Source organism: Corythoichthys intestinalis, chromosome 1 (assembly GCF_030265065.1).
Source record: "Corythoichthys intestinalis isolate RoL2023-P3 chromosome 1, ASM3026506v1, whole genome shotgun sequence".
NCBI classification, from domain to species: domain Eukaryota; kingdom Metazoa; phylum Chordata; class Actinopteri; order Syngnathiformes; family Syngnathidae; genus Corythoichthys; species Corythoichthys intestinalis.
The window spans coordinates 66,414,747-66,428,741 of record NC_080395.1 but is presented as its reverse complement, the minus strand read 5'-3'; the positions used below and the strand labels follow the sequence as shown (position 1 = coordinate 66,428,741).

The 13,995-nt window shown below is 37.2% G+C and overlaps 1 protein-coding gene across 3 annotated transcripts in view; it reads right to left on the bottom strand.

Moving 5' to 3' along the window:
- The window catches only part of serinc4 (serine incorporator 4), a 54,833-nt gene that overhangs the window by 5,567 nt on the left and 35,271 nt on the right, over positions 1 to 13,995 (bottom strand). For all 3 annotated transcript variants that reach the window (XM_057836742.1, XM_057836750.1, XM_057836734.1), the window contains exons 4-10: positions 12,360 to 12,439; positions 12,110 to 12,203; positions 5,460 to 5,671; positions 5,046 to 5,141; positions 1,676 to 1,802; positions 1,459 to 1,571; positions 1,082 to 1,235 (exon numbers count right to left, since the gene is read on the bottom strand). In XM_057836742.1, coding sequence (XP_057692725.1) covers positions 1,082 to 1,235; positions 1,459 to 1,571; positions 1,676 to 1,802; positions 5,046 to 5,141; positions 5,460 to 5,671; positions 12,110 to 12,203; positions 12,360 to 12,439 — 876 coding nt within the window. The remainder of the gene's footprint in view (positions 1 to 1,081; positions 1,236 to 1,458; positions 1,572 to 1,675; positions 1,803 to 5,045; positions 5,142 to 5,459; positions 5,672 to 12,109; positions 12,204 to 12,359; positions 12,440 to 13,995) is intronic.

Genomic DNA, 13,995 nt, shown 5'->3' with positions numbered 1-13,995 from the left:
CAGTTGTTTTGAATATCCTGCATTTGTAGACTATTTTCCGGACATTGGAATGGCGGATTTTATATTCTTTTGAGATCTTTTGAAATTCCTTACCAGACTCATAAACGTCTACAATCTTCTTCCTCAAGGCCTATGACAGCTCCTTTGATCTCACCATGGTGTTTTCTCTCACTTCAACAGTCAGTCACTGTTTAAAGTATTTTGCGTTGAGGAGTGGGGCAAAGTTTCTTCAGACGGATGTCAAAGACTGTTAGATGGCTACAAAAAGTGTCTCACTGAAGTTATTTCAGCCAAAGGGGGTAACACTTTTTCCTAAGTTAGAAAATGCATTTTTTATGATATATTTGGTTTAATGAATAAAACAATGTTAATTTGTGTTGTTTACATGAAATTAAATCACTTTCTTTTCCAGAGATAAAGAAAAACAAGATCAGACATTGATTGATATGTGAACATTTTTTAATAAAGAACTGAATATTTAATGGGGTGTCTTATTTTTTTCAGATGACTGTGCGGCTATATTATCTTTGCTTCTTTATAACTGTTTTTGACATTTATCAGTGTTTATGTGGTGTGCACTAACAGCGCCTGCTGATATTTTTCATTGATGTAACGTGTAATATAAGCACGTAGGTAATAAGTTACCTCCAGCACAAAGGAGTGTGGGTATAACTGATGTCACATTCATCCCAAAAGGGCAGCTCCTACTTTCGGTGTTTAAGCATTTTCTCCCTTATCATAATTTTGGGAATTTTGTGATTTTCATATTTAGATTTTTGGTGTCAATTTGGGCACTGTTGGACTTTTCATAACATTATGACATTAGGTATCCATAAAAATAATGCTGAGACAGAAGAAGATGAATGAGTGATATCTCTCATATACAGACAGTAAACTTTAAAAGCATAGACTTAATTCCAAGTGTGATCCTATAGAGGGCAAATCATCAGAGGAAGGTAATGATTAAAAATTAAAGGGTCCAGTGTGCCAAAATACAGTGTATTTTTGTGCATATAAGAAAATCTGTTGTATCTGTATTTTGTTGTATCCATACTCTGCTGTATTGTATCTTTAAACGAACCTGAACCAGTTGGTGAGGGTCATCATAACATAAAGTGAGGCCAAGAAGAAGACAAAATGGAAGAAAAAGTAGCTATATGCCACTCTCTGCGTCTCATTATGGATGACCTTCTGACAGCCCTTGTTGTCATCATCGATCACAAACTCTTCCTCGACTGAAAAAGAACCAAAAGAAGTCAATGGGTAAATGGCCCAAGTCACAGAGCAGGAAACAGTAAAATAGAAAGGTTTGATCAATATTTTGTCATGGAACGTAGGACTGATTCCACTGGCTGCACAACATCACCTTCCCTAAATGTACTTGACATGATTGTGCTGTAATGATGCAGGAAGTGTAAGCTAATGAATGTAAAGCATGATTACTGCCCTAGTACAAACCTTCCTCCTCCTCGGGGCAGCAGAAACAGCATGTGGCTTTCTGGAACTCATAGCGGTAAACTTTGATCATCCAAAATGGACCAAATACCTCTGCAAGGTAGGAAGCTTCATTGCTGTGGAAACATAGAACACATTCATTCCACAATGTGCATTCTTAAATAATTGTTCTCAATGGTAAGAGTTTTTGAATGTGTCACCAGCAACTTGAGAATCTTACCATGCAAAAAGAACACAGCAGTACATGATTGCAGCTCCAATGATGGCCACAGCATTGCCCTCATTTTGGATCCCATCTTGCCCCACGCTGGGGTAACATACTGTCATGTTCATGCCCTGATAAACAACTAACAGATAAGAACACAGAAGGTATAAATGTTCCAGATTTGTCGTTCGGTTACTTTTTCAGACTCTCTTGCCTGTGACCTTTTCGCATTTAACAGAAGGATCTCCTGAGGTCCTTTACGCCATCATTGTTGGTCAAAATTTCTAAACTATACTGTATAATGGGTTTGTACAATTTGATAGGAACCTACTTTGTCATGTATACTCTTCTGTTGACAAAGTTATACCTTTACATGTACTGTATTGCAGAAAATTTGCGTCTTACTTTTTAAATTGGCTTTTACATTGCACTTTTAGATGCCTTCATAGAAATGTTTATCTGTTTCAGTGGCAGGGGCGGGGTGGTCTATGTGCATTCGTGTGTGTCAGTGCTGAGTGTATGTGTGTGTCAGGTATCCACATGGCAACATAAATATTTGGTACATTGTGGTTACTCCTTTCTTTTGAGGGGACAAATAACAAGTCCATATAAGGTCATTGCAGAATGGTTAGGGTTTGGTGTGTGTCTGTGTGTGTATCCAGATGCAGACAGGCAAATACTTGAGGCCCTCACACTAATGGACCACTTTTGTTCATGTATACTGTGCAACACACACTTGCAAACACGCACACACTTGAAAGCCAGTAAATATCAGGAAGTTATTGAACATTAAGGATGAAGCTAAATATGATTACTAAAAAAGTCAGATACAATTTTACCCTAAACTCGTGTTGAGAAGCTTTCCTCACCTGTATGAAGCCAACTAATTACAGTTTTTAAACAGCATGTAATGAGTTTTATGCCTCTGTTATTATGTTGTCAATGGAGTCAAGTGGAATGCGAAACAAATATCCGTCAGTCTTGTCTCGCCACAGGCCACTGGCCCAGCATGCATGTCAGAGCACATCTCATCTCAGATGATCTGCATGTGTGTAAAGATGTGTGTCGTGTGTGGGCGTGTGGGTGTGTGTGAACACTGAGGTGAATGCCACCTTGAAAAGTAGGTCTCTGACAAGAAGTCTCACATATATGGAAAGAATGAGAACCACAAGCCAAGTCATTCTATAAACCAGTGTTTTTCAACCGGTGTGCCGCAGCACAATAGTGTGCCGCAAGAGATTATCAGGTATGCCACGAGAAATTATTCAATATCACATTTTTGTTTTTTCGTCGTCGGGCGGAAGAAGTAGGAACAAAAGAGTAGATAGAAGGTTTCGGTCATGTGCAGATGAGCGAGGTATTGCTCGTGTTGCGTTCAAGGACTGCTCGGATTTTGCGATGTGGAACACAGCACGTCTACTGTACATCATTTGATTAGACTCGTCAAGTGTCGATATACACGAAAGTGTCCTTTCCATATTATCCATATTTGACAAACGTCAATCCTCCCCTTGTGTTTTATTCTAACACAATGTCGAGGACAATAAGGTGTTCTCAAAGCCAGTTACCTTGTTGCTGAACTTGTTGCTTAATGCAGTCCCACATTGTGGCAGAGACATTAATACTACCTGCCTGCAAAGCCATTGTCAGCAAGATGCTCCGCCCTGATGCGGTTAAAGACATAGCTAAAGTCCCCCTGTCTGATAATTCTGAGCTTTTTAAGCCCAACTGCTATAAAACAATAAAACCTGAGAGCTGTAGAAGAAGAGCTTTGTGTGTATCTTGAATTCCTGCCAGGATATCGGCTTTGTGTTCATTTGAACCGGTTTAATTTTTCAAACTGAGTAAGTATAAATATTGAGAAAATATTTTATAATTGAATATACTGTACAGAAAGTAATTTTGGAACATTTTTGAGTCGGGGTGTGTCGCGAGATTTTTTTCCAATGTAAAAACGTGCGGTGACTCAGAAAAGGTTGAAAAACACTGCTATAAATCACAAATTGTGAAAATATGCAATCGAAATATAATGTAAAAATTAATGTATAAAATATACTATAGTGTTGAATATATTAAATAAATACATAAAAAGTTACATTCACAGTAAAATACATTCACTGTTAGAAAAAAAAACTGAAAAAATGCCAAATACACATAAAAATTGTATAGTGCTTCGGTCATCGTATATTTTTGTAGATTGTTTTTTTTGTTTTGTTTTGTTTTTTTCTGAAAATCATGGGAGCTAAATTTTGTTATGCTTTATATTTTATTATTATTATTATGTTATGTTATGTTTTATTCAATTATGTTCTTGAGTGTGGTGACATGTCACAGTTTTTACAGTGCCCTTACTTTTGAGTGCAGATTTGAATCAACGCCGCCATCTTGGCAGTCTACGCGCGAACTACTGCGCTACTTTAAACTAGTTTCAAGTTGCTTCAATTTCTCGCTACGCATCTTCCCTGTAATCTTGTCGTTCATGTCAGCGTGTCTTGTTTGGTAAAATCGCCATACATTGAACTCTTTAAAAACAGCGACTGTCTCTTTGCAAATGAGGCAGACACAGTTGTTGCGTATTTTAGTGAAGAAATAGTCCAATTTCCACCTATTCTTGAAGCATCGGCCGTCACAGTCAACTTTCTTTTTTTTGTTGATTGTCGCCATTTTAGAAAATTAGGAGTAAAAGGTCACACGGGGTAATGTTGCTTAGAGTAATGTAGCTTTTTAGTGGGTAAATGAGGAGCAGCATTTAGTGTGTAAGCTACCTCATATGCTGGTAGCAGTACTGCTGACCAATTTATTAAGTCTGTGTGCGGGCCAGATGTTATTGATTTTATGACAGATGCTGGGGGCCGGATGAAATTTGACCATGGGCCGCATTTGGCCCCCGGGCCAGACTTTGAACATGTCTGTGCTAAACTGTAGAATGTAGACTGTAGAATGTAACTGCATTTGTTTGAACTCAAGGTGGAAAAAAAGAAAGGGAGCACTGGGATGTCACAACCATTAGATTACACATACGTACATTTTAGTTTTTTGATGTAAAACAACATTTATATAAGAGCATATAAAAAGTATAAATTAAACACAAACATAATAGTCATAAAATAGTTCTTTTTATGGTAGTTTGTTGTTAATGTGACAATGAACGATGCACTGTTTTCCAGGTTTTTTGACAGTATAATTAAGGCAACCACAGCTGCCAGCATTTTTTTTAATCCGTTTTTTTTTTTTTCTTTTTTTTTTTTTTGTTGCATGGTACCTACAGTCAATATATATTGCAATACTGTTTTTGTTGCATTTAATCCTATCATTTTGATGAAGATTTTGTGACCATAAAAAGGTTGTTTAAATTCTTATCTCTTTTTAATTCATTTGAGCTCACCTTTTTCAGGAGGGCGACTAGACAATGCAGAAAAGGTGAGATACATGACATAACAGCTGATGATGGAGGCCTGAAGAAGCCCTGATCGAGGTTGCTCTGTGAAGACAATCATCCAGTCAGAACAGAGACATTTCAAAGGAAAACAAAACCCAAAAAAAAAGAATTATGAAATGTAATAAGATGATGCCCCCAAAATGAGAGAAGTTAGAATATTGTAGGCAGATGTTAAAATCAGGCACAACAGACCAGTCAGACCTGCTGTGTTTTTCACCAGAGAACACTACATTTAATTATTATTATCTACAGCGGCAGTAGTTTCAGTGGGGGGTATGTTCACATTGCTGGAGATGGCTTAAGTGTTATTTAGCAACTGTGAGTTGATGACAGGCATACGAGCGTGTTTGATTAACTCACTCTGCTTGACACATGGCGTGATTGCAATGAAAGACATGAGGCAGCAGAGTCCCAAGTTGATCCACAGCAGGGCCTTATTGAATTGGCAGGCAATGGGGTGCGTGTAATATTTGTACATGAAAGTGAAGGCCATGGTGGCAATGGTGTAAAAGAAAAGCGTGGCGCACATCACCGCCAAGTACCAACGTTTATTTTCTGCTGCTCCTGTAAGCCTAAAAGCAGGACAGAGTAAAGGAAAGGACAAATTAATGCTTTACGATACATCCCTGTGTTCACTTAACATAGCTAAGTATCCATAATTCTGAGATTTTGTCACAAATCTTTGCACATACGACTACTACAACCCCTAGCAAAAAGTATGGAATCACTAGCCTCAGACGAGCACTCACTCAGACATTTTATCATGTAGAACAAACTCAGATAAAAAGCTTGAAAAAATAATGAATTAGTTCAAAATTGCAACTCTTTAGCATTCAGAAACATTAAAAAAATTAATAAAAAAACATTATGATGGTCAGTAAATGTTACTTTTATAGAGCAAGTCCAAGAAAATACATATGGAATCACTTCATTCTGAGGGGGAAAAAATGTAATCATGAGAAACAAACAAAGAAATAACATTCAGAACACATCTCTAGTATTGAGTAGCACCACCTCTGGCTTTTATGACAGCTTGCAGTCTCTGAGGCATGGACTTAATGAGTATTCTTTATTAATTTAGTGCCAATTTAGTGCTTTTTGATTGCAGTTGCCAGATCATCCTTGCAGGTCGGAGCCTTGCTGTGGACCTTTTTTTTTTTTTTTTTTTTAAATTTCCAACACAGGTTTTCAATAGGGTTGAGATCTTGGCTATTTGCAGGCCATGACATTGACTGGATGAGTCTTTCTCCAAGGAATGCTTTAACAGTTTTAGCTCTGTGGCATGATGCATTGTCATTTTGGAAAATGACAAACATATTTTCAATTGAAGGGATAGGAAAGCTGTCTAAAATTTCAATGTAAACTTGCGCACTTATTGAAGATTTAACCACAGCCATCTTCCCTTTGCCTTTGCCTGACATCCGGCCCCATATCATCAAGGACTGAGGGAATTTTGATGTTTTCTTCAGGCAGTCATCTTTGTAAATCTCACTGGAACAGCACCAAACAAAAGTTCCAGCATCATCACCTTGTCAAGAGTCAAGAGACATAAAAGCCAGAGGTGGTGCTACTCAATACTAGAGATGTGTTCTGATTGTTATTTCTTGGTTTGTTTCTCATGATTCCATATTTTTCCCTCCATTCCATATATACAGTATACAATCCTGCACTTGCTCTATAAAAGTAACATTTATTGACCACCACAATGTTTTTTATTCATTTCTTTTAGTGTTTCTGAATGCTAAAGATTTGCACTTTTGAACTAATTCATTATTTTTTAAGCTTTTTATCTGAGTTTGTTCTACATGATAAAATGTCTGAGTGAATACTCGTCCGAGACTGGTGATTCCTTACTTGTTGCTAGGGGTTGTAGATGTGATAATTTTCCTCCACAATAGATTCACAGAACCCTCACTTTGAATGAAAATAACATTTGAGTTGTTGTTTTCATCAGCGCAGATTGGCAGAACTAATAAGTAAGTACAGTATTTGAGGATTTGCCGTGGGAAAAGTGAATGAATTCTCTAAGCTGTTGTAGATACATCGCCATGTCAGAGCAGATGTGTCTCAGGTGAAGGGCAGCAAAAGAGCTTGTGTGTGCTACAATAAATAACATCAGGGACAATGGCTTTCATCTGAATGAAGAACAAAAAGGACACAGCCTTCCAGAGAAAAGATTAGCTAACTATTTTGTTGTTGCTTATTTAATGGCCATTAAATGTTGCCATATTTGTGAGCAATGTGCAGCTAAGTAGGCTTGTTGAAACTATTGCTTAGATATTAAATAGAATATTCTGCTGTTTTCATTGATGAGCATTGTCATCTTTGAGAAGAGAATTTTGTCCCAAGCTGAATGTGGATGTTGCCAAATCCGTCCCAATTGAGAATGGACTCTAGTGATGAGATAGGTAGGTAGGGGTGTGACAATATATCAATATGGTGATGTATCGCGATACTTTGTATCTCAATAGGTTATCGATATGCTCCCGCCAAGAATGGATAAATATCATTTTTAAAAGGTGTAACCAACAGGTCCAAGCAGTTTTCTCACAGCAAATGTCAAAAACTGTCCATGTTAACTTATTGACGTCATTGACAGCGATAGACATCCAGTCCTTTCTCTGCCACCCTCATTGTTCGAATGAATTGGACATCTACTAGTGATCTTCTTCTTTTCCCTTAAGGGGTCGCCATAGCGAATCACTTGTCTCCATCTAACCCTGTCATCTGCATCCTCTGCTCTCACATCAACTACCTTCATGTCCAAAATAGCTGTTTTTCTATTTATTAGTTGTATCATAGGATATCATAGATTGAGCTCGTGACCCATGTGTCGATAATTGTTGTATCGCCATATCACGATATAATAGTTATTGTGTGTCTTGAATTGCAAATCGTATTGTATCGTGAGGTACGCAGTGATTACCGCCCCTAATTATCAGTGCTGTGATCAGAAGAGTGGCAGGATCTGAACTTAACACAAGTCCATAAATTCAGGTTCCAGCACATCTGCAACAAGACGCAATGGCATCTATTAATTCAAACATTTGGCAATTTTCCACACCCAGCAATGTTTCTGGGCCCACAAACATGTTTCTTACAATTGTGGCACTATTTACAAGAAAAACAACAGGCTTTCTAAATGTGTCTAGAAGTAATGTTACTATAGATCACGAGTGCTCTTTACATTGATTGTGTGGGTAGATCGTGGCATTAAAATATTATTTTACTATCATTATTTTTTTTAATTGTACATAGTTAATTATGTTGTCGCTGTTAAGGTAGATCGTGGGAGATTGTCTATTAGAAGAGTAGATCTCGGAACAAAAACAATTACCGTAGCACCCCTTCTATAGATAATCAACCAAATACAAATGTAAAATTTTCCTGATTTAATTTTCAATTGATAGGTGATCATATTCAAAATTCCATGTCACAGTTTCATGGAAACATCACTGCCTGCTACATTCAATCATTTGTCCCAAATAAAGTTGGTTTTGAGGTCAACACAATGTAGTAGTGGTTAGTGTGGCTCACTAGGAGAATGCTAGTGGCGCTAGCCAATCAGGCGGCTGGGAGTGGTGGATGCAGGTCTTTTTTGTTTCACAGTTTTTCTCAATTGCTTTCTTACCTTTCTCAGATCAGAATTGAAATTCTTAAAATTACTTGTCCAATCCTCACAACATGTCATGCAAGGAGCAAAACAACATGGATTACCTGCAAAAGCCAGTTTTCTGTGCAAAATACTTCGTCTATCACTCAAAATTTAATTTCTGTGTCAGTGAACATGCCGATGCTGTCAGAATGACAAGTCCTTGTTTTATTGTGTACAGACAAGAGAGTCAAATTGCAAAGTAATGCTCTCAATTAAACAGTTACTCTGGTGGAAGGCTCTGATGCTGAAGATGGTGTACCAGTATACTGGACTGTCTCAGAAAATTAGAATACACAATATTCTAATTTTCTGAGACAGTCCTGTATATTGTTCTATGTAAAGGACGTCAGCAAAGGTCGGCCCCCCACATTTTTACCACGCCAAATCTGGTCCCCTTTGCAAAAAGTTTGGACACCCCTGCTTTAAATGGTGGATTAATGTACAGGACTGTCTCAGAAAATTAGAATATTGTGTATTCTAATTTTCTGAGACAGTCCAGTATATGTTTTGATGAAAATTGCAAGTTACACCTTTGTGTGTGGGAGATTGTTTGCCAGAGAATGGACAAGATTCAGTTTACACTTTCACTGTTTTCACAATGTCTTTTCACAATGTCAGACCATGTCATTGCAATACAGAAAGCAAAAAACAGCACTGAGTATCACAAAGAAATATAACATAGAAGCAAAATTATAAATGTAAATATAAGACAATCGACACAACTAAACTTCAGATTCAGTCAGGATTATTCACCCATTCTTTCTACACATCTTGACGTTCTTCTCTGTTTGGCAACAAATTTTCATCCACATCAGAAGGGATGTTCTCTCTACAGCGTGGAGAGAATCTTCTGGAATGCCTTACCCAGCATCTGCAGACATCTGCTGTGATGTCACAGCATGCTGCATTCATGGCATCCAGGAGAGTCGTCTGAATGTGAGGCTGGCGATCATACACTTGCCATCTCCATGTGGAAAAAAAATGGGATTGAGGAATGGGGAGTATAGTGGTGGGAACTTCATTACCATTCTGTTGTCGGTTGCAAACCATTCCCTGATTATGTTGGCGTGGTGGAAACTCACATTGTCCAAAACTATTACAAATTTTGGCAGGTTAAAATAAGTAAATACGTAAAATAAGTAAAGAAAATGCTCAGAAACTATAACACACGTCGACATATACTGACAACATATTCATCCCTTTTGCGTGTAAAGGCTTATGCAATGACGTAATGACTAGATGTTGTGGGTGGTGAGACTATTCAATTGAGACCCATGATAATCCATTTTGACCATCATGGTGATGCAACTGATAATGTATGAAAGAGCAGAGAATTGTAAAAAATCATTTGCATGGATGCACAAAAACATCTGCAACTTGCTCAAAGCAATGAAAAACTGCTTTCTAGTTGTGCACTAGTGATGCGATGTTGTGAGGATTGAGCAAGTAGTTTTGAGGACTGCAAGTCTGATCTGAGAAACATACCAAAGCAATTGAGAAAAACTGTAAACTACCTATTACAGGGGTCTCCAAACTTTTTCTTACTGGGTCCGTTTTCAGAAACATCGAAGGATCCAAGTGCCAAACAACTTTTTGATAAATTGGTAATGATAAAAAAAAAAAAAAAATAGGAATAGGTTAAAACAAAAGTTACATGTGTAACTACGGTTCTATGAATCCCGAATGACCGCCAAAGCATTTTGTCACTCAGAATCCAGGTGCTCACGCAACAAGGTTCTGTCGGGACTGGAACTCGGTTATCACCAGAACTTACTTTTGCTGGGGGTCAACCTGGTGACTTGTTTGGTATTATTACTTACGCAGCACATTCATGAAGGGATCATTCTGTGCTTACAGCATCGCCTCTGGCGGTCATTCGGGATTCATAGTACTCCTTTTCAACACAAAAGGTCACCTTAAATATCAAGCCTTATTTGTATCTTTGTATTTACTGACAATGATGATGATAGATGATGTGGCTCTTAAAAACTAAATTAAAACCATTTAAATGAATTGATCACTGATTGATGTCCAATTCTTTTGAACTGGGAGTGTCCCATTCCTCCCACTTCAAAATGAATTGGACATCTAAAAGGATGGGCAGAAAAAGGTGCATTTTCATCCGTTTTAAACTCCTTAATCTATATGGTGGAAAACACAGACAACACTGAAAAAGCAGTCTCTGCTCTTGCACCACTCTTTAAAATAAACTGCTGTATTCTGAGCCAAAAGAACTGTTGTGTTTGATAGAACAATATGTCTATATGTTGCCATAGCAGATTCATGGTGCACTAAGCCCCCAAACTATTTTTAATTTTCCTGTTTTACCCTGGAAACCCCCGTTTACAGATGTCGCGCAACGGCTTTTGTTTGAACCCACCCATAAAAAGAAGTTAAGTAATTATATTTATTCTCCAAAATGTCTGTCATTTTTAGCTTTGAATCATTAATTGGTGTCTAATATTTAGTTGTAAAAAAAAAACTACTTTAAAAAATTCTTCACTCGCATATTTTAAACTTTTAAACAAATTTTGTCACAATGAAAAATATGGTGTCTGTAAAATCACAGATATCTACCTCATAACTACCCAATATGATAAATTAATGATCCAAACAAAGAAAAAAAAAACACATTTAAAAGGGTAAATATATGAAAAAGAAAATCTCAACCACTCCTTGATGTCTGTGATTTCTGCATCGCGACCCTTGTTATATTACCATGTTTCACCCATAGAATCCCCCCAAAATCCGGCTGTGGCCATTCACAGCTGTGTCTTGACACTCCGTGAGGAAGTTTTTGGATCGAAAAGAGGTAAGTACGCGATAATATCTCGTTAAAATTGTGGCGTCTTTAATTATGCTCTCTCATGCTCTCGCCTCCTGTTAGGGTTTTGCTGTTTTAAAATGTTTTTTTCAAAATGCCCTCCTGTTAAAATTTTTTCTTCCCCCAGAAAATTGAGATTTTAAGCTTTCCAATGATGTATCACACATGCATATCGGACAATTTTGAAAATTGGCCAAATTGGGGTCTCAGAGCTGAAGTTCAAGTCACTTGAGTGTCTTCTGCCATATATATATGTATATAATTCCACATCCCAAAAACAGGCATGTTAGTCTGATTGAATGATTGATTGATTCAATCAGATTGTATTGAGAGTAGTTGTTTGTCCATGTGGGCCCTGCAATTGGCTGGCAACCTCTTCAGTTTATACCATGCCTCCTGCCCATTGTTAGCTGGGATAGGCTCCAACAGCCCCGCAACCCTCGTGAGGATAAGCGGTAGAAAATATTAATTAAATGAATTAAGTGGTTTATTCATTCACAGCTAATACTTTCACAATCTATCCGCACTCACCAGTTTTTGTTCCAGGTGTGTGCAAAAGCAGTGATGAGGATAAGCTGAATGAGGATGAAGGCAAATCCTCCCACCACACCAACGTAATGCCAAGCTGTGTAACAGGGAAACAGAGCGAGCCATCCATGAGTGACTTTCTAGTTGAAATAATAGAGGTTACACTTCAAAGTACATGCACTTGTAAAAACTACTAAAGCTATCCTTTGCTGTCCCCTAGCAGGATTAAAAAAGAAGTACATTGAGTTCTCACCATGGAGGAATGACTCCGTTGGAATGAAGAAGGCAGCAGCACACATCCCGAGCAAGGTTATAAGTTTCAGGAACCAGAAACTGGGTAGAAATGTTGAGAAGATTGAGTTACAGCATTACAAGGGCGTAGGTTTGGTCTCAACATTTGTAGGGACGATATAACAGCATAACCTGCATGTACACTTTCTGCTGGGGACCGGACAGTAATAGGACCGAACAGCAGAGGTGGGTAGAGTATGCAAAAATTTACTCAAGTCAGAGAAACGTTACTTCAAAATAATATTACTCAAGTAAAAGTAGTCGTCCAAAAAATGTACTCGAGTATAAGTTAAAAAAAGTATTTGGTGAAAAGAATACTCACGTAATGAATAACATTGTGAGTAACTGCTTATTTTTTTGCTGGATTTTTTTTCAAACAATTGTATTTTTTATGGATTATTGTTAAAATGATATTGTACAATAACCCATTGCATAACCACATTAAGCCAAACAAATGCAAAAAAAAAAAAAAAAAAAAAAAAAAATCATTGAATTCCGACAAGAGGGAAAAAATTTACTCAAATGAAGCATTATTCATCCAAAGAGCATGACTGCCCTCTAGTTTGAATAGTGTTTAGTTTAGTTTTTATAACTTTAGTTTGAATAGTGAAGAGTTCCTTCATAATTACTTCCTTCATAATTACTATTTTGAAATTAAAAGGATCATACTGTATTAAAGATGTCGTGATGACGTGATCGGACCCGATCGATCGGCATCCGATCACGTCATTTTCAAAGTATCGGAATCGGCAAAAAAAATATCGGACATGCCTTTTTTTACATATATATTTTAATTAAATCGTTTTCTAGTTGTATTTAACGTTACAGACAAAATCTCTTACACTCATCCAGAGTCTTTAGTTTTGGCTTAAAGTAGGGCTATCAAATTTATCGCGTTAATGGCGGTAATTAACTTTTTTAAAATTAATCACGTTAAAATATTTAACGCATGCGCTGCACGACCCACTCACACATTGTCGCGTTCAATCTATAATGGCGCCGTTTTACCTATATATAGAGCTAAAAGGCAGCGTAAAATGAGTGGAGCGAATTACGGCAGTATTTGGAGCCTTTTTTCTGTTGGTTAAAGCCTTTAAATCCCTCTCTCAACAAATAAAAATATCGTGGGAAAGCATTGTGTGGAAGCAAGATAGTAGTTGTTCTTTTTCTTAACACCCTATGTTATTTCCCAACGCAGAGAACATATATCAATTGGTACCACTACGCACAGTCATAGTTGCACTTCCCATCATGCATTTGGGCAGAACAGTTAAATGGCTACAGTATCATTTACTGAAAGCTCAACAAATACACTAGATGGCAATATTTAGTCACAATATACAAAGTCACATTTATCCTTTAATAATTACAAGTCTTTCTATCCGTGGATCCCTCTTACAGAAAGAATGTTAATAATGTAAATGCCATCTTGAGGATTTATTGTCATAATAAACAAATACAGTACTTATGTACTGTATGTTGAATGTATATATTCGTCCGAGTTTTATTCATTTTTTTCTTAATGCATTGCCAAAATGTATATCATCGGGAAAAATTATCGGGAATGATTGGAATTGAATTAGGAGCAAAAAAAAAAC